The sequence below is a fragment of the Bubalus kerabau genome, chromosome 4 (genome assembly GCF_029407905.1).
Source record: "Bubalus kerabau isolate K-KA32 ecotype Philippines breed swamp buffalo chromosome 4, PCC_UOA_SB_1v2, whole genome shotgun sequence".
NCBI lineage: Eukaryota > Metazoa > Chordata > Mammalia > Artiodactyla > Bovidae > Bubalus > Bubalus kerabau.
In genome coordinates, this window is record NC_073627.1 from 9179106 (window position 1) to 9199233 (window position 20128).

The window sequence follows — 20128 nt, forward strand, 5'->3', positions numbered from 1 at the left end:
GCATCACAGACTCAGTGGATGTGAGTTTGAGCCAACTCTGGGAGATAGGGAAGGATAGGGAAGCCTGGTGTGCTGCAGTTCACGGGGTCAAAAAGAGTCAGACATAACTTAGCAACTGGACAACAACAACAAAAGTCATTTTACAGATTAGAAAACAACGGCCTAAGGAAATGTTAAAGGATGACTTTTTAAAAAATATTGATCATTTATTTTTGGCTGCACTGGGTCTTCGTTGCAGCGCTCCAGCTCTTTGTTTCGGCGTGTAGGCTTCTCTCTAGCTGTGGCTCGTGGGCTCCACAGCCTGTGGGCTCCGCACCTCGTGGCTCACTGCCTCTCTGATTGAGGTGCATGGGCTCGGAATTTGTGGCACGCGGGCTTAGTTGTCCCACAGCATGTGGGACCTTGGTTCCTCGATCAGGGATGGAACCTGCGTCCCCCACATTGCAGGGCAGATTCTTAACCGCTGGACCACCAGGGAAGTCCCAAGGATGATTTTTCCTTTTTTTAGGGATAAAATTGTGATTCTTACACAAATACAAAATGAACACATATCAGAGATTTTATTTAACTCATTAATTAGTGAAGGAACTAGTGAAAACTGGCTCAAAAAAGAGCCCAAAGTCCGGACACATACATCGGGAGTCTGGAATACTAAAATTAATTTGATAATAGGAACAAGACTGATCACTATACCCATTTTTCATTCAGACAGAAATCATTTTTATTACTATCAGTTTTCTACAACTCAGAGAGTTGTCAAGTAGCTCAAAGATAAGGAAAGTTTGCAGACCTTCTATTAGAATCAGATAACCCCTGGAAGGGTCCACCAGATAGTCTAGAGTGAAATACAATCATGCCTTCAAGATTTCACGGCTGCTAAGTGGAAGATCTGTAATTCAATCCCAAATCTACATGTCTCCATAAGTTCAGACTCCTCCTTCTGTGCCAACTTGCTTTTGAACAGTGAAAATGTGAAACTGTTAGTCACTAAGTCATATCCAGCTATTTGCAACCCCATGGACTGTAGCCTGCCAGGCTCCTCTGTCCATGGGATTCTCCAGGCAAGAATACTGGAGTGGGTTGCCATGCCCTTTTCCAGGCGTTCATCCTGACCGAGGGATTGAATCCAGGTCTCCTGCATTGCAGGCAGATTCTTTAACGTCTGAGCCACCAGGGAAGTCCCCTTGGTCTCAAAAATGGAGTCCCCACTTCAACGGAACAGACTCTGCAGAAATTTTTCCAAGGTCTCCGAAACCTCAGTCCATCATTTGCCATCTTGAGGGTGTCCCCTCCTCTGCACTAGTTCGGTAGACCTCTACCCCCGAAGTCTGGAGGGGCTCAGAGCCTGGTGCAGGCGCTGGGAAGATGGCAGACGAGTCTCTGGTCTCCCACTGTGCTCTGAGCCTTAGAATAGCTGAAGGGACTTCGGTAGCCCAGGCTCCCTTCAGATGGTCGGTTTGGAAGTTATAGGGCGTTGGTACAGCTGGATAATACCTTCATCATGTAGCTGCTTCCAGAGCGTCCTCTCCAACTTGAAGTCATGGTTAGTGTAAAAGATTGTTCGTTTCCAGGACTTATCGTAGTAGTGGTCAGAGAAGCGTTCGTGGCCTTCAGTGATGAACCCGTAGGCACTCACCTACAGGAAGGTGGAGGAGAAATAAGGCCTGCAAGTGTGTCTCTTGGGCTTCTTCTCTGTGTGTGTTGGGGGTAGGGGCCCTGTGTCCTGGTTCTATCCCTGGGGGTCTGGGTGCAGGACCCCTGAAAGCATGCTTGCACACAGGCATGTGTCCACCCCTCCCCGCTCCCCCGCCCCCCAGCCATCATCCTTTGCTGAACAGGCCCAGGGCTACCCCAGAGCTGTTTCTCCAGATCCGCAGGCGCCAGAAGCAGGGCCTCACCTGGTCACAGAGCTGGAGGGCAGTGAGCAGCAGGAGGGCCCCCGTGGTGGGCCGATATATTCTCCAGTGGGCAGTGTTCAGAGTCTCAGACCTCAGGAATCTGTGAGAGAGCCCAGCCCCCTTGCTGTCAGGAGGCTCACCAGGATGAGAGGGACTCAGCCCCTTCCGCGGGCTTCCCACTCTCACCTGTTCTTCATGTATCGGAGCAGGTCTGGGTGCAGCAACAGGTATCTGTCCAGTTGCAAGGCTTCCTGGAAGGCCTCCTGGGGTCTGCGCCTGTGGGCAGGAATGGGTCCTTCATTCTCTTACCTCTCCGGGGGAGGGCCAAGGCAGGATCGTGGGCGTGATTGGTCCCCCATCTCCAGGTGAGAGCTCAGACTGTCCCCACCTGTCCAGCCCTTCACCGCTGCCCCCTCCACAGCTTGTCTGTGGGTGAGGGGAGGGGGTGGTGGGTACCTGAACCAGGAAAGGTTCCTTGAAGTCAAGGTCCGATTCAGAAGCAGTGCTTCCAGCCACTCATAGTCCCGGGTGCCTTCCAGGAAGTGCAGGTAGCGGACATCCTGAGGACCAAGGACAGTGTGTGGTCCAGGAGTCCTGCCTTCAGTGGGGCGGCCTGACTTTGACCCCAGACCACCTGCTTGCTCTCCTCCAGCCTGGCATGGCTGTCCTCCCTGCCCTTGCCCCTCACATGCCCGGAGACTGTACCGACGACAGGCTCTAGACTCAGAATGCTCCCTGTCTCCCTGTCCGTCTCCCTGTCTCACCTGCATCCTCCCGTATCCAAAGTCTGTGGGTGGCCAGACCTGTTCCTCTTTGCTCACCTGCCCCAGAGGCACGTGCCGGAAACCCCGACTGCCCAGTATAAGGAGTGACTGGGTCAGAGAGAAGGCGGTAAAGCCGTAGAAGGAGGTCCGAGTACCCACATCGTGTTCATAGCCTTTAATGACGGCGCCACTCAGCCTAGCCCGAAAGACAAAATTGGAGCACATGAGGGCTTTCCGGGTGATGCGTGGAGATGGTCGGGGAAGGAAGAAGGGATGGGGGGCTGGCACTAGTGATCCCAGGACCCTCCCCCACAGTTTCTGGATCCAGGCAGGGAGCACCCTCTGAGATCTCCCGGAAGAGCCCTGCTCTGCAGGAGAGGGGTGGGGGTCGGGGCAGGTGCAGGCTCACCGGAACACATAGTCGTGGCTGTCTATCTCTGGGCCCACGTGGGAGTTGTTCAGGATGCCCCCGTTGCCCACCACGGCACAGCTGATGCACCGGGAGCTCCTGGCGGGGAGGCTGGCCAGGAGCAGCTGCTGCTGGGGCACCGGGGGGAAGTGCGCCACGACCTTCTGCACCACTGAAATGTGGGGGGCCGGGGTGATTCCACTTAGAACCCGGCCAGGGCCAGGGGGCCGCCCAGCCGGCCTTTCTCCCGGGGCTGGTTGCCCGCAGGGGAGAGGTGGGCTGGAGGCAAAAAAGCATGGCCCTCTGGGACTTTCCTTATGGTCCAGTGGTTAAGACTCTGCGCTCCCAATGCAGGGGCTGAGGGGCTGGTCAGGGAACTAAGACTATATGCTGCACAGCATGGCCAAAAAATATTTTTAAAATATTTTTTAAAGAAGCATGGCCCTCTGCTGTGGCCTAGCGCATACCCAGGCCCCTTGGACGAGGACTCACAGGAGAAATTGAGCTCCATGAAGCCGAAGGGCGGAGCGAAGTGCTCCAGGCGGTCCCACTCGCTCTGGTTGAAGTGTCCGGAGTCCAGAAAGAGGGTGAGGTTGGGCAGAAAGAGAGTCTGGAGCCAGGGTGACTTGGAGGCTTTGATCTTCACTGAGTCAGGGCAGGTCTGCAAGCCAGAGGATGGGTCAGGCTGGGAGAGGGGCCAGGGAAGCCGTGGGACAAGGGATGGGGTGCTGGGACTGGGGGGAGGTGGGTGTGGAAGCAGAAACCAGACCTCAAAGCTGGAAAGGCCCCACCTCTGCTACATCTTCCATCCTTCTGGGCCCCCTGGTCATTGATCACCCAGGCCCACCATGGGCAGGACGTATGCTATGGGTCTCATGTACTGTGCGTGGTTGTAGTTATGCGTGCAAACGTCAGGTCTCCCCTCCCATGGCTGGGGGCCCAGGCTGCTTTTCTTAGGGCTGGAAAAGAGGGAGGGTCTTGGAATTATCTCCGTGGGGAGGACAGGGCTGGGCACCAGGTTGGGGCGTTCTTGTCCCTTGGTTCCTGCTCAGTCCTGCCCCTCCCCCTGCTGAGGTAACACTCTTTCACACTTTCTGAGGAGCCTCCGGGTCTCCTGGGGACCAGGGCGGGCCCTTCGATCACATCCTCACCTGGATGAGCTGTGTGGGAAAGGGGCCGGGTAGGGGAGAGCAGAGCTTAGGAGCGGAGCCTGGGAGGGAAGGGAGGGGGCCCGGCATCAGGGCTCCCGAGAAGAGCAAAAACTCACCGTCTGCAGGCCGCCCACCTCCAGACTGTATTCATCCTCAAAATCCCACTGGGGCTCAGACTTGAAGTTGGTGGCCTTCAGCTTCTGGCTTCTCTGGGTGGCAGGGCTCCGGAGAGGGGCCGAGGACCGGGTGGGCTGGGCTCTGTCCTGGGAGGGGGCGGCTGCTGGGGTAACTCCTCTGGCTCCCTTCCCCGCCTGTCCCTCTCCCCCGGGGGTCTGCGCCCCGGCCTGATGTTTTGGAAGGAGGGTCTTAGCTGCAGTTGCCAGGCTGTCCCGCGGCTTTGTGGGCACCGCTCCCGGGCCTGTGGGCCTCGCCTTCCGGTCCCCAGATCCTTTGGTCGTCAGGTTCTGACTGTTCAGTGATGGCGCCTCGGTCCTGTTGGAGGCCACCCCCCCACCTCCAGCCAGCGGGGGCAGCGCATCCACCCGGGTGTCCTTGCTCGCCCGCGTCTGCGGTGCTGCCTTTCCGGTGGGGGTGGGAACTCTGCCTGGCTCCTTGGCACGGGCCTTGCTGGTCTGCACTCTTCTGCGCTGGTCCGCCATGAGGGTTGTGGCCTTGGGGTGTGTGTCCCGAGTGCGGGTCCCCTGTACTGACTCCACATGGGTGGTCGCCCTCCTTCTCGGGGTGGGTGCCTGAGACATAGCATTTTGCAGTAACTCTGGAGACCTTTCCTTAATGTTCTGTTGATGCTTATTCCTAGAGAAAGAGATGACTTTGGATGAAGGCTAAGGTTGTAGAGACTTGAGGAGTGTAACTAGCATTCATTTTTGTGTCTCAAGTGGACTTCAAACCAGCCTTCAGGAGAGGTGAGGGGAGGGGCTTTGCTGGCTGCTTCCCAACACCAAGCGGCCCCTGTCGGCACTGGATCTGGACACTTACTTCTGACCAGTGCATGCATGCTAAGTCCCTTCAGTCATATCCAACTCTTCACGACCCTATGGACTGTAGCCCACTAGGCTCTTTTGTCCATAGAATTCTCCAGGCAAGAATACTGGAATGGGTTGCCATGCCCTCCTCCAGGAGATCTTCCCCACTCAGGGATTGAACCCATGTCTCTTACATCTCCTGTATTGGCAAGGGGATTCTTTACCACTAATGCCACCTGGGAAGCCACTTTGGACTGGTAAAGAAACCTAAGTGGCGGTACCGAGGCTAGGGAGCTAGAACTGGAGGCCAAGGGCACAGCTGAACCACTCATGTCTCCATGCTGCACCCCTGGCTTCCCGGGCTCACTCCTTGCGGCTCCAGCATCCTCTGTGTTCCCAATTGTGAGTCTAAGAATGAGTTTGTGTGAACCTAGTCCTGCCACCTAATATCTTGTGACTCAGTGGACCTTAAAAAAAAGCATAGGTAACAAAGGTATCTTTGTCCACAAGGACATGGGAAAGATTCATGCCTGTTAAGACTATAGTTGCCAAGCTTGATTTTGAAAGATCCGCCTTAAAGATGTGCTTCTTATCCTATCATCAGTCCAACACTGCTTCAAAGCAAACTGTTGAGAATTCCCTGAAGGTCCAGCAGTTAGGACTCAGCACTTTCACTGCCGCAGCCCGAGTCCAATCCCTGGTTGGGGACCTAAGTATCCACAAACTGTGAGGCGTGTGTTAGAGATGATGGACGAAGGGCATGCTTCCCACATGGAAGCTAGGAGGGCTTCCTGGAGGAGCTCCCCTCTGAAGAGGATTAGGAGTCGGCGGGGGGGTGGGGTGGGGAGGGGGGGGAATTTCAGTCCCAGAAGCGTGAAAAGTTGTGGTGTTGGGAGACTTCCCTGGTAGTCCAGTGGCAAAGACTCCACTCTCCCAGTGTAGGGGGCCCGGGTTCCATCCCTGGTCAGGGAACTAGATCCCACACGCTGCAACTGAGAGCTGGTGCAGCAAAAATAAATAAATACATAATTTTAAAAAAAGGAAACTTGGGGTGGGGGATCTTCCCTGGTGGCTCAATGGTAAAGAACCCACCTGCCAGTGCAGGAGACATGGGGTTCAATCCCTGGTCCAGGAAGATCACACAGGCCTCGGAGCAACTAAGCCTGTGCACCGAAACTATAGAGCCTGGGAAACCGAAACTACTGAAGTCTGGGAGCCCTAGAGCCCACACTGCACGAGAGAAGCCATCGCAATGAGAAGCCCACACACTGCAGCAAACAGGTCCCAGCCTCCGTAACTCAGAGAAGCTTGTGCAGCAACAAAGATCCCACACAGCCAAAAATAAATAAGTAAAATTATATATACACACATATAAAAGAGTGGGGATCGGGGCTTGTCCGGCAGGAGATGCTCCCAAACAGGCAGGCAGGACCAGATCTTTATTTGCAGTGTATGAGGGATTTAGACTTGAATCACTTGTCTGTCCCAGCTGGTGCTGGTGGTAAAGAACCTGCCTGCCAATGCAGTAGACATGAGAGAGGATGTGTTTACATTTTTGAGAAAGTGGCAGCAATGACCCAGGTAGTGACTAAATTATGTGATTAAACTTCAGCTCCTAATGATTATGCACATATATGATTGCCTGGGATATGAGGGTTTACATTGCGATTTTCTAAAGCTCATGGACAGAATTTACTGACTGCTCAAGTTGCTTCCATCCACATGCCGAGAGCCCTGCATCTGTCTTGTCCAGACCCTGGGTGCTCCTGAACTTGTACTCTGTTCGCTAGGCTGCGGTGGGGCGGGTGTAGCGGGGAGCATTGGTTCTATTAAATGACTCTCGTTCAGAGGAATAGGCGAATCGATTCACTCAAGCAAAAAGCCATTTGATACTATAATTCTGATCTACTCTGGAGGTAAATATATACAAATTTGCTCTTAAAAAAATAAATAAATAGACTTCCCAGGTCGTTAACTACTTCCCAGTAGTTAAGATTTCAGTTTCAATGAAGGGGATGTAGGCTCAATTCTTGGTCAGGGAACTAAGATCCCACAGCCAAAAAAAGCAAAACATATATATATATAAAATAAAAATATAAGTATATTAAATTATATATATATTTCCTGTAACACTATGTGGAAAAACCCAAATGAACTTTTTGGTCAACTATAAAATTTATACATATATATATGAAAGCTATGACTTTTCTGGTAGTCATGTACAGATGTGAGAGCTGGACCACAAAGAAGGCTGAGTGCCAAAGAGTTGATGCTTTCAAACTGTGGAGTTGGAGAAGACTCTTGAGAGTCCCTTGGACTGCAAGGAGATCAAACCAGTCCATCCTAAAGGAAATCAACCCTGAATATTCATCAGAAGGACTGATGCTGAAGTTGAAGCTCCAATCCTTTGGCCACCTGATGTGAAGAGCCAGCTTATTGGAAAAGACCCTGATGCTGGGAAAGATTGAAGGCAAAAGGAGAAGTGGGTGGCAGAGAATGAGATGGTTAGATAGCATCACCGACTCGTGGACATGAATTTAAGCAAACTCCTGGGAGATAGTGGCAGACAGAGGAGCCTGGCATGCTGTGGTCCACGAGGTCACAGAGAGTGGAACATGACTTAGTGACTGAACAACAAACAACAACAATAAACATGAACTAAGTATATCTCCAGCAGGGATCACACAGCTCTGTTCCATAAATGAAGTGAAACAACAGCAGATCACCCGGGGAGGACCTGGGAGCAAAGAAGTGGCAAAGGTTACAGATCAAGAGCCACAGATACAGAATGACCTGTGTAGCCCAGCACCTAGAAGCTCCCAGTTGAGAACCAGGGGTGTTTTAAAGAAAGTCTTTTTTTTTTTTTTAATTTTGCCTGCCCGGCTTCTGCATTGCAGCCTGTGGGCTTTCTCTAGTTGTGACGCCCGGGCTTCTCTTGTTACGGTGCGCAGGCTCTAGAGTGCACAGGTTCAGTAACTGTGGTAGGTAGGCTTAGTTACTCTGTGGCATGTAGGATCTTGGTTCCCTGACCAGGGATCGAACCTGCATTCCCTGCACTATAAGGCAGATTCTTAACCAATGGGCCACCAGGGAAGTCTCTAAAGCCAAGTCCATTTTTTAAAGCACCTGTATCTTGTACCTAGATCTTCCTCTCTGGGAAAAAATCACACTTGAGAATAAAGTTTGTTTCACAGATTATCCCAAGTTCAGTTGATATTTTTATTCTAGCATTTTAAAATACTGACCTTAGGGTTAAAAATAACATTCCTCTCCTCCCCTGCCCTCTCCCCAGAGCCTTCTACAGGGAGAGGGGAGAGAGGCGAGGCGTATAGGAATAGAGAGCGTGGGCAGCCTGCCCCAACCCTGCCTTCTGCTCCCCCTTGTGGCTGGAAGAGCTCCCTGGAATCTGCAGAACCCAACAACCTTGGCAGTATTCAGTAACTTGATCAGGGTTTTATGATTTCTCCTTCCTGTTGACACAGGGAGCTCTGAAAGCAAGTTGAGCCAGTCTCCTGCAAGGTGACATGAAGGGTAGCCATCTGGTGTGTGGTGGTTGTCGCCTCCCCATGACTTAACCTCTTAGGCTCCACTGGACATGTTTTTGGGTTGAACTTGAGAAAACACTGACTTCTTGGCACTTGGCAAATGGGCAATGGAGCCTAGGTGGGTGGAAAGTGGCCTGTGTTCTAGTCCAGCCCCGCCTCTAACTAGCCAGCTGTGTAATCTCAGGCAAGTCACAGGACCCTTTGAGCCTCTGTTTTCTTATCCATTGTGAGAATCTTAAAACCTGCCTTATAAAATGGTTGTGAGGATGTAAAAGCCAGTATAGAAATGGCATTTTGAACAATGTGTGTGTACTTAGTTGCCAAGTGGTGTTCGACTCTTGTGACCTCATGGACTGTAGTCTGCTAGGCTTCTCTGTCCGTGGGATTCTCCAGGCAAGAATGCTGGATTGGGTTGTCATTTCCTCCTCCAGGGGATTTTGCTGACCCGGGGATCAAACCCGTGTCTCCTGCATCAGCAGGCAGATTCTTCACCTGCTGAGCGACTGGAGAAGACCATTTCCAACAATGCTGTTACACAAATATAGGCATGTCGATTGGGTCAGGTGCTGACATATGGCGACAGTTAGAGATGTCCACAGGCCCTGTTTGGGTTCATGCATCCGGAGATGAAAATCTAAAGGGGCGACAGGCTTCAAGGCCATGGGTAAATAATATTTCCTTGATGGCCCTTAACCACTTAACTGAGAAATCAAGAAATAGCAGGTGGGCATGTTATAAATAGAGCAGTAGATTACAAAAAAAAAAAAAATCAAAGGGGGTTGAAGTAGTCACCTTGGAAATCAGAATCCTGGAGCAGGGAGAAGACATGGGGACAGTTATATTATTGTATTTATTGGTTATTTCATTTATTTTTTGGCCATTCCCCATAGCATGAGGAATCTTAGTTCCCTGATCAGGGGTTGAACCCATACTTCTTGCAGAGGAAGTGGGGGCCCAGGGAAGTCCTGGGGATGACTGTGTTTTGATATAAGCTTCCTTATTTCACTGAAACATTTGCATGTTACTCAGTAAAACTAAAAAAATTAAAGAGAAAACTTAGAATCAAATGAGACATCCTATTGAGAATTTGAAAACACAATGCAATATTTATTAAGCAGTAATTATAGGCCAGGCTTTTGGAGTTATCTGTTAGGAATGAGAGATAAAAAAGCTATAGTCATTGCTCTTAAGAGGCTCACGAACCAACAGGGGGAATAGACATGAGTGTAAGTTGATGCAATACTGTGTTATTATGTGGAAGACAGTGGGCACACAGCTTAGGGCATGTTCTGTTTGACGGGGACACTTCAATCCACAGTGATACCTAAACTTTTGCTCCTCTTTCTTCACAAGTTTTCTGAATTATTTTTCCTTTTACTAAAGCAATGCGTGCTCCTTACTGAAAAAGCAGAAAATGAATTTAAGCACAAAAGGATGTGAACTTGTGATTATACTTTCTCAAAGAACCTACTGTTGACCCCCGAGGGCATGAACATCCAGATCCCTTTTCTTTGCCTATTATACTCACAAATGTAGCTGTATAATATCCTGGAGTGTTATTTGGTTGTTTTCCTCCCTGTGTTTTCTCCCTTTCCCATTGGTGCCTGCCTCCCACCCACCACCAGCAGCTAATGGTCAGCTCCACGTTCATTGCCCCCACGGACACATGTGCAGACAAGAGCTGGAAAATAAAGAATACCCTGCAAGACCTTCTGGCTTTTCCCCTCCAAATACCTAAGCCCTCAAATGGGGAGAAGATTTGGGGAAATAGGTAAATATCTTGGAGAGGGACATTTCTAGTTCTTATGCCATCATCCCCTCCCTAGAAATATTTACTCTGGGAGGAGGATTGAAAGGAGGCGGGAGAGAAGGGAGGGCTCTAAGGACCCAAGATTAGAGGGCTCCTGCTTCCTGGTAGCGTTACAAGGGTCTCTTAAGACCCCTGAAAGGAACTGACTGCATGTAGAAACTGGGAAGATAGAAACCACATCACAGAACATTCTCACACCTAAACCAGGTGACACAGAAGAGCCAAGAGGTAGTGATGATGGATATCTTGTGGCAAGCTGATGGCTAAGAATCAGCTGCCCTCTCCTGGGCCTTGGCACCATATCAGACATCCCAGAGCCCTTGATGCCCTCCTGGGGATGGGATAGAGGAGTAAGAATGGCTGAGGTTAAGTTTTTCTGATTCTAGCTAGGGGTCCAGAATCAGAAACCAGAAGGTTATAGAAAACACAGTTTGGTTCTTACACCAAAGCAAAATACAATACCAAACAGAAACCAGGGGATTTCTCTGGTGGTCTAGTAGCTAAGACTCTGCATTCCCAATGCAGGGGGCCCAAGTTCGATACCAGGTCAGAGAACTAGGTCTCCTATGCCACGACTGAGACCCGGCACAGCCAACTAAATATATAAAATATTCAAAACAATAACCAAATCAATGAAACAGAATCCATATAGGTCTGATTCCCAGCTCACTCTTCATGATCATCTCTGAAGCCAAAACAAGGCATAGCATCTTCTAGGATAAATTTATTCCAGACTAGGGAAGCCAAGCAGACAGAGACCTGGCCTTTACATATCAGAGAGCAAATTGGAGATTGGCACCGAAACTTTCGTCAGGTTGGTGCGCTTGTGTTTGTCTTAGAATGATATGAGAGGTAGACCAATAACCTAGGTTCAAAATCATGGAATTGTCTTAAAACCCTTATCACCATTGCCCCACCATCATATCTGTCACCAAATCCAGCTGATTGAACTTCTTCTCAGTCTTTTATTTTGGGTCCGGCTGTCATCATAACCTCCTCGCCCCAGGCCCCAAGGACTCTATCTTAAACCACTGCATTGGCCCTCTAACCTGTGTCCTTAAAACTTGCTGTGCCCCAGGGAGTTCCCTGGCAGCTCAGTGGTTAGGACTCATCCATCACTTTCACTGCCCGGACCAGGATTCAGTCCGGATCAGGGAACTAAGATCCTGGAAGCCATGTGGCACCGCCTAAAAACGAACAAACAAATAAAAACCCTACTGTGCCTGGCCGTCTACCCAGCCTACACTCTATTGACAGAGTTACCTGTGTAAAGCATACATTTAATCAAGCTACTCCCTCACTCTAAAATTTCTTTAAAAAGAAAACAGAAAATTTATTAATAATTTTCTGCTGCACCGGGTCTTAGTTTCAACGTGTGGGATCTTCAATCTTAGTTGTGGTATGTGGGGTCTAGTTCCTGGACCAGGGATGGAATCCAGGACCCCTGCATTGGGAGCCTGGAATCTGAACCACTGGACCACCAGGGAAGGCCTAAAATTCTTAATAGCTACAGAACAAAGTTATTTAAGGTCACATTCATTCTTTCCTTAGTAAGCGCTGACACTGTGTTACATATGTACAGTGTCTGGGACCTGCTCAAATTATTGGAGAAATGGAGATGAATAAGACAGTTCTTACCCACAAGAAATTCATAGTCTGGCAGAAAAAGACACATTTAGGGCTTATGACATCAGGATGGATGTGATGGAGAGACGTGGAGGGTGGTGCGGTGCTGGGACACTGGGGCCAGCCTGTCTGGGTTTGAACATCAGTGACAAGGGCGACCCTGGACAAGTGATCTAATCTCTCTCATCTATAAAGGAGCTGATGATGTCAACAGTAGCCACTCTGTGGCTCGACATGTGACTGGTGATCATAACTCCGAGACCAGTGCCTGGTACACAGTGAACGCCTTATCAGTGCTTATTAAATGACCCATCTGTCAGTCTCCCGTTCCTGAAATCATCCTTTGCTCCTTTCTGCGCCATTGCTTATGCTACTTCCTCCTCGCTTATGGTGTTCCTGCTTGCTGAAATGTCACCCAGCCGTCAGGCACCTTGCAGATGCTCCCGTCTCCACCGTGTTCTCCTTGGCCTCCCCCCCCATCTGCCTGGTTTAGATGACACTTCTCTGTGTGCTCTGGTAGCATCTGTCTCACTTGACTGTACTGAGGACATGTATCACTACTAATAATATCACCCGAGTTCTTTTGCTTTGTGTATGTCTCTCTCCTCCTTTGGACTTAAAAAAAATCCATTTATTTCTTTATTTTTGGCTGCACTGGGTCTTCATTGCTACACCCAGGCTTTCTGTAGTCGCGGTGAGAGAGGTTATCCTCTAGTTACGATGTGTAGGCTTCTCATTGCCGTGGCTTCTCTTGTTGCAGAGCACGGGCTCTAGGCACACGGGCTTAGTACTTGTTGTGCATGGATTTAGCTGCCCCACAGCATGTGGGATCTTCCTGGACCAGGGATCCAACTCGTGTCCCCTGCACTGCCAGGCAGATTCTTAAGCACTGGACCACCAGGGAAGTCCTCTCTTGGACTTTAAACCTCTTAAGAGTCAACACATAGGAGGTAGTGGAGAAGCCCAGGATTTGGAGCTCAAATCCTCAAAATTCAAATATCCGTTTTGCTACTTCCTGGTTCCATGGAATTCCCCTTAACGTTTTTGAGCCTCGTAATCTCCATTTTTTGGTGAAAGAATAAAAATACTAATCTTGAACTGCAATTGTAAAAATCAGAAATAACACGTGGAGGGACTTTCCCAGTGGTCCAGGGTGGCTAAGACTTCGAGCTCCCAATGCAAGAGGCTTAGGCTTGATCCCTGCTCGGGGAACTAGATCCTGAATGGTGTGACAAAGACCCAGTGAAGCCAAATAAATAAAATTAAAAACAAATAAATGTTTTTTAAAGAGAAGAAGAAGAAGGGAAGAACACATGGAAAGGCCCCCGGAGCACAGATTAAGATCTGAAAATCTTCTCCGACTCTCAAATGCCCATGGCAAGCCACAAAGTATAAGCATCAATGCGATCAGTTCAGTTCAGTTCAGTCTCTCAGTCATGTCTGACTCTTTGCGACCGCATGGCCTGCAGCACGCCAGGCCTCCCTGTCCATCACCAACTCCCGGAGCTCACTCAAACTCATGTCCATCGAGTCGGTGACACCATCCAACCATCTCATCCTCTGTCGTCCCCTTCCTCTCCTGCCTTCAGTCTTTCCCAGCATCAGGGTCTATTCCAATGAGTCAGTTCTTTGCATCAGGTGGCCAAACGACTGGAGTTTCAGCAACAGCATTCAGCCATGCGATAATGACCTTCATAAACCACGGGGATCTACAGGTGTGTTCTGAACTGTGCACCTCCCTTCCCTGTCTGATTTTGCTCCCACCCTCTGCCCAGGCAGCTCTGCAGGGAAGGGAGGGCATGACCAGTCAAACTGCAAAACTGCCCATCACTTTTGCCTCTCCCTCTCTCTCCCTCCTCTCCTTCAGAATATCTCCTGATTTCCCCCTTCTTGCTGTTCCACTGTCTCTTAGTCCAGATCCTTCTCACCTTGAGTTTTAATGGCTAAAGGTGGCCCCAGCTCCTCCCTTCACACCAGGATAATCTGCCTGTGGAGACATCCAACTCCCTTGGGTGCCACTGCTGGTCAACCCAAGGTGGCAACTCCCTCCTCCTAAACCGTCCTGTTCACTTCTGGCCAACTCACTGTCTTAAAATAATGCTGTCAGGAGGCGAGGCCGCCTCCCTGGCTGGAAGCCTTTTGCAGCAGCACTGGGTCCCACCTTCCTAAATGCCCTTTCTCTGCTCCCCAGAGGAAGCCTTCACTTCCCTGAGGTGGATTCGCCCTCGGGTCAGCAGAGAGGACACTAATTTAGGACTTAGACTGGCGCCCTTGTTCATCCTTTGCTCACCACACGTCTTTCCCCAGGCACTCATGCAAGCCCTCTCTGTCTCCTAGATGCCATCTTCTCTTTGAACCTTTCGATAGACACAAAATCTTCTCCTCCAGGGGCCACTGTTGTTATGGCACCCACTGTCTCTGCTCTCTTGGGATGTAATAATCTAAACAGTTTAGCGAGACATCTCAGTATGTGGCCTGCTTCCTGTCCCTTAAAATTGTGGGCAGATTCAATACCTTTACAGTCACTTTCAAAGCCAGGACCATTCAAGATGCGTGTGCATCAAATAAGAGAGCGTCAAAAGGTACGAAACAAGAACTGACAAAACTGAAGGGAGAAACGCTGTTGTTTGGTCGCTAAGTCGTGTCCAGCCCCTTGCTATCTCTTATAGGGTCCTCTGTCCATGGGATTTCGGAGTCCAGAATACTGGATTGTTGCCATTTCCATCTCCAGGGGATCTTCCCGATCTAGGGATTGAACCTGCATCTCCCGCTTGGCAGGCAGATTCTTTACCACTGAGCCACCAGGGAAACCCGAAAGGAGACATGGAAAACTTCAAAACTGCTTTGGAAATAACTCAATAACTTTTCTTCTAAAAACTAAACATAGGGACTTCCCTGGTGGTCCAGGTGGTCCATGCTCTCAATGCAGGGGGCCTGGGTTTGATCCCTGGTCAGGGAACTAGATCTCATATGCCACAACTAAAAAGATCCCTCGAGCTGCAACTAAGACCTTGTGCAGCCAAATGAATAAAAGTATAAATAAATAAAGTTAAACATATACTTTCCTTATAACACAGCAATCCCATCTCTAGATATTGACCAAGAGAAATAAAACTATGTACACAAAAAAGGTTTGTACAACGATGTTCACAGCAGGTTTACTCATAATTCATAACAGGCAGAACTGGAAACTACCCAAACGTCCATCAAAAAGAGAATGAGTAAATAATGTGTGGCGTATTCATACAATGAAATGCTTTCTAACCTTTACAGGATCCTCAGATACACCAGTAGCCCTAGAAATGCAAATTAAAAAGAGAAACACGCTTTTACTTATCAGATGATTAAACTTGAAAACCATTCACAAGATCCAGCGTTGCCTCAGAGGTTGGAGAGAGAGTTAACTTTCACACCTGTTTGTGTAGGCTTTTCTGAGGATGACTTAATGATGTCCAATGACTTTTTTTAAAGATTTTTTTTTTAATGTACATCATTCTCAAGTGTTTATTGAATTTATTACAATATTGTTTCTGTTTTTTATATTTTTGGTTTTTTTGGCTGCAAGGCATGTGGGATCCTAGCTCCCTGAGCAGGGATTGAACCTGCACCCCCCAACATTGGAAGGCAAAATCTTAACCACTGGACCACCAGGGAAGTCCTTCCATTGACATTTAATGTGAGCATATTCATTATCTTGGCAATTCCACGTCTAGAAATCTACCTACGGAAATACATAAGTGCCCAAAGGTTTGTGAAAAATGAGTGGCAACCCAAGTGCCCATAGATGGGGTTGGCTAAGCTATATCCATTCTATAGAAGCTATGCAGCCATGGAAAGGAAGGGAATAGACCTGTATGTGCCAACATGGAAGGAGGTCTGTGATATAGTTGAGTAAAAAAGTCAACCAATGTGTATAGTGTGATAGTGTGATACCTATCTGTCTGTCTGTCCGTCCATCCATCCATCCACCTGTCTATTTATCCATCTACCTATCACCTACCTTTGTTGTGTATTGTTGTTTAGTTGCTAAGTCGTACCTAACTCTTTGAGACCCTATGTACTATAGCTTGTCAAGTTCCTCTGTCCATGGGATTTCCCAGGCAAGAATACTGGAGTGGGTTGCCGTTTCCTTCTCTTGCCGGGAGCCGGCAAGAGACATTCCACTCGTGACAAAGGTCATGAGGAAGGAGGCTCGGCATACGCAAAGGTGGGATCGAGCCTCGGGAGTGCCCCCGGATATTCTCGAGCATCTACCCCCAAAAAACCAGAGTCTGCCTACTTTATTGCTTTGTGCTCTCACCTCTGACTTTACTGGGGGCTGTCCCCCACCACCATCTCGCTCTCTCTGTCAAAGAGTTAACTTACAGCTCCAATTAATAAAGTTCCTGGGCAATTAGGAGTGTTTAAATCCAAATCCCTCAGATGGCTCTCTAATTCGCCTGACAAGTTTACCCGGACACCTACAGCTATGCATACGATTGTTTACAGTCTCCCAGCCTCGAGAGGCACGGGAAGCTTAAGATATTCAAATAGCTTAGAGCCTCTCAGAGAATTAGAAATGGTCAGAATAAAACTGGTAAAAGATTTCATTGATGAGCCAATGTTTGTTGCCAAGTTTTCACATCCCCTGAATTGTATCCTTGAATGTGTATTAATTAATATAGTTGGTATGTAGAAAAAATAAGTAGTGGCCTTGGTGTTAGTAACTTTAGACCCTTAAGGTAATAAATTATTTCCTTTGTAAACCCATTACACATCCACCCTATAGGAACGTAATCTTATCTTCGGAAGATGGCGCCAAACCTTAAAATAATTACTCTTAGAGAAAATAAGTCTTTGTTGATAAGTGCTTGTCAAGAGTCATACAATGTTAATAGGCCTCTGGCCAGAAGATGATGTAAATCACCTAAACCATTTGTATACAATAAATTTGCAGGAAAGAAACCCTGGTTTTTGATAAGCATCAAAGACTGCTGACTTTGCATCCCCTATTATCCTCTATGTGTAACTTAGGGTATAAAAGCCCCTGTTGAAAATAAAGCTATGGGCCTTGCTCACCAACGCTTGGTCTCCCCAAGTCATTCTTCCCTTTAACTTCCAGCTGAATGTCCATCTGGAGCGCGGATATCCTCTGCGACCATTTATTTGCCTGGGCTTCTAAGACCCACTCCAGAAGGTGTCTAAGGTGGGGCACCTTCCGCTATTCGAGAGGGCGCCTGTGGCCTCCGTGGTCAGAGCTAACCTGGTGTCACGGGTTATATTGATTTTCCGCGTAAACCAAGCCACTCAGCTTCTTTTCTCCACTGAATTTTCCTACTGAGCTATCCTCATTCTATTACTCTTTATTATCTCTAATTAACATCTGAATAGGTCGCCTAGCCGTCTCTCCTTCGAATACCCTGGATCAGCCGGGGCTGGACCCCGGCATTCTCTAGGGGATCTTCCTGACCCAGGAGTTGAACCCATGTCTCCTGCATTGGCAGGTGAATTCTTTACTGCTGAGTATCACCTACCTATCTACCAACTTATCCATCTGTTGTAAGGGTTTGTCTAACACAAGTTAAAAAGCACAGATTATGGAACCAAAATGTCTGGGTTTGATTACTGGCCCTGCAACTACCAGCAGAATGAACTTGGATCATTCATCTAAACTTTCTGTGTCTCAGAATACTCATATAAGCATTAGTAAGTTAATACACATAAAGCATTTAGAATAGTGCCTGGCATATACTGAGTACTATAGAAGTGTTAGCTACAATAACATAGTAATTGTTTCTACACCAAAGTGTTAAGGGTGGTTACCCATGGAGACTGGGTAGTGATGGGGTATCATAGGGAGACCTTTATTCTTGCTTTGCCTTGGTGTATTTTTTAAAACTTCATGAGGGTATGTTTTATTTTCAAATTCTAAGAGTAGTGAGACAAAATCATTCAAAATACACTGAACCTGGAAAGGTAGGGGTCTCTCCCTGAAGGAGATGTGTTTATCAGAAAAATGGCCTAGAGTGCCCTTTTGAAGGATTCACTTGGGACCCAGGATTTCAGCTGCCCCCCTAAGTGAGCAACGTCTCATTTTACTGACAAACATCTCAGAGACTGCATGATTTAGAAATTAATGGGAGACTTCCATGGTGGTCCAATGGCTAAAACTCCAAGTTCCCAATGTAGGGGGCCCAGGTTTGATCCCTGGTCAGGGAACAGTAAAGAATCTAACTGAAGTGCAGGAAACCCAGGTTTGATCCCTGGGTTGGGAAGATACGCTGCAGAAGGAAATCACAACCTACTCCATATGCTTGCCTGGAGAATTCCATGGACAGAGGAGCCAGGTGGGCTATAGTCCATGAGGTCACAAAGAGTTGGAGATGACTGAGCGACTAACACTTTAACTTTCAGGCAACTAGATGCCCCATGCCTCAACTAAATATCTCATGTGCTGCAACTAAGACTCAGTGCGGCCAAACAAATGAACATTTTATTTTTTTAAGAAAGAAATATATACATATAAAGAAATTAATGGAATTCATGGCATAAATCATTTGCTTTAGTATAGCGAGAATGGCGTGTAATGAACCCAAAGCTGAGGTTATTACTCACAGACCTAGAGGGGAAAATAGTATAGTTTTCCACCTATGCCTTCTGGAGACCAGACCAATATTTCTCCAACTCCTGCCTCTACCTCCTCTGTGTATAAGCCCCACGGCCCCCATTTTCCTGTTATACCACCTCCATGTCCCCCCAGGTCTCCCCTTCCGGCTTCATAGCCCATGATTCCTGACAACCTTTGTGATCCCTGACGCCGCCTGTCACCGCAGAGGTGTCTCAGATATTGCCCATCCTCCCCAGGTTATCATTTTCCAGTTTCTTCTAATAAGCCAGAGGGAACTTGGAAAGGGCAGATTCTTACCTGCTAGGCTTTGTGTTAGGTTCCTTAATAAAGGAGGGCAAGGTGAAGAGGAGGAAGATGAGCACAGCCAAAAGCAAAAGCCCCCGGACAGTTTGGTCCAGACGACAGAGTCTCCTTAGGCAAGGCCTCATGTTGGTGGGTCCGGCCTTGCAGGGAATTTCTGCATGTCCTGGGGCTCTGATGTAGACAGCAAATAGTTTAACTGCTCAGATCTCCTGGTCAGGGTGTGCACCCTTTTGTCTTAAAAATGAGCCACTCTGGTGAACACAGAGTCTTTCGGAGTGTGCCAGGGAAGGGAACTGCCTTCTCTGCCTTATGAAGGCTTAGAGGCTGGCGTGGCTTGAAGGAAGAGAAACTCCTTCTGTGCAAACAAGTTCACCTTCTTTTCCTGCTGTCTCTGAAGCCAATTTCTGAATGTGGAACTTTAATGAGAAACACACACACGTTACATGGAACCTCACTTTCATCAGGTCGCAAACCCTGGGGGACCCTGGACAAGTACCTGGGCTGGAAGGGCCTTGCACAGCTTCCGTCTTCAACGTGAGTTTTACAAGAAAAACACAGGGTACCCATTCAGGTTTGACACCCCCTAGCCATCTTCCTCTGAGAGACTGTGCAGCTCTCAGAACATCTTGTTTCCCGAGTTATTTTGAAGGGTGACTCTCAGTCTTGGGTGCCCATTAGAATCACCTGGGAAGCTTTAAAACATCCTGATACTCAGGCTGCACCTCGATGAGTCAAGCCTGAATCTCCGCAGAGAGCTAATTTCCACGCATGGTCATTCTTTACCCCAGGTGATTCCGGTGTGTGGCCACGTTGAGAACCACAGATGTGGCCACGTTGAGAACCACAGATGTGCAGCCATTCTGTTTGGTCTTCACTGCTTCTCATGCAACGTGGTGAGCTTTGCATGCACGAATGCAACCCTCGCAGCCACCCCAGGAGCGGAACACTGTATTATCCACCTCGTTTTACAGTGGAGGAAACTGCCTCTGTGCAGGGTCATCTTGCCCAAGATCACGGAGTGAGCCACTGGCT

The 20128-nt window shown here is 48.5% G+C and overlaps 1 protein-coding gene across 1 annotated transcript; it reads right to left on the minus strand.

The window, feature by feature from the left end:
* Nucleotides 1-1281: 1281 nt before the first annotated feature.
* Nucleotides 1282-19650, minus strand: ST6GALNAC1 (ST6 N-acetylgalactosaminide alpha-2,6-sialyltransferase 1). Its single transcript, XM_055579587.1, has 9 exons — nucleotides 19091-19650; nucleotides 4339-5035; nucleotides 3564-3732; nucleotides 3072-3243; nucleotides 2720-2858; nucleotides 2355-2458; nucleotides 2085-2174; nucleotides 1899-1998; nucleotides 1282-1636 (listed from the first exon to the last, which is right to left on the minus strand). The coding sequence occupies exons 1-9, from the start codon at nucleotides 19219-19221 to the stop codon at nucleotides 1445-1447; spliced, it is 1794 nt and encodes a 597-aa protein (XP_055435562.1). The 5' UTR covers nucleotides 19222-19650; the 3' UTR covers nucleotides 1282-1444.
* Nucleotides 19651-20128: the final 478 nt, after the last annotated feature.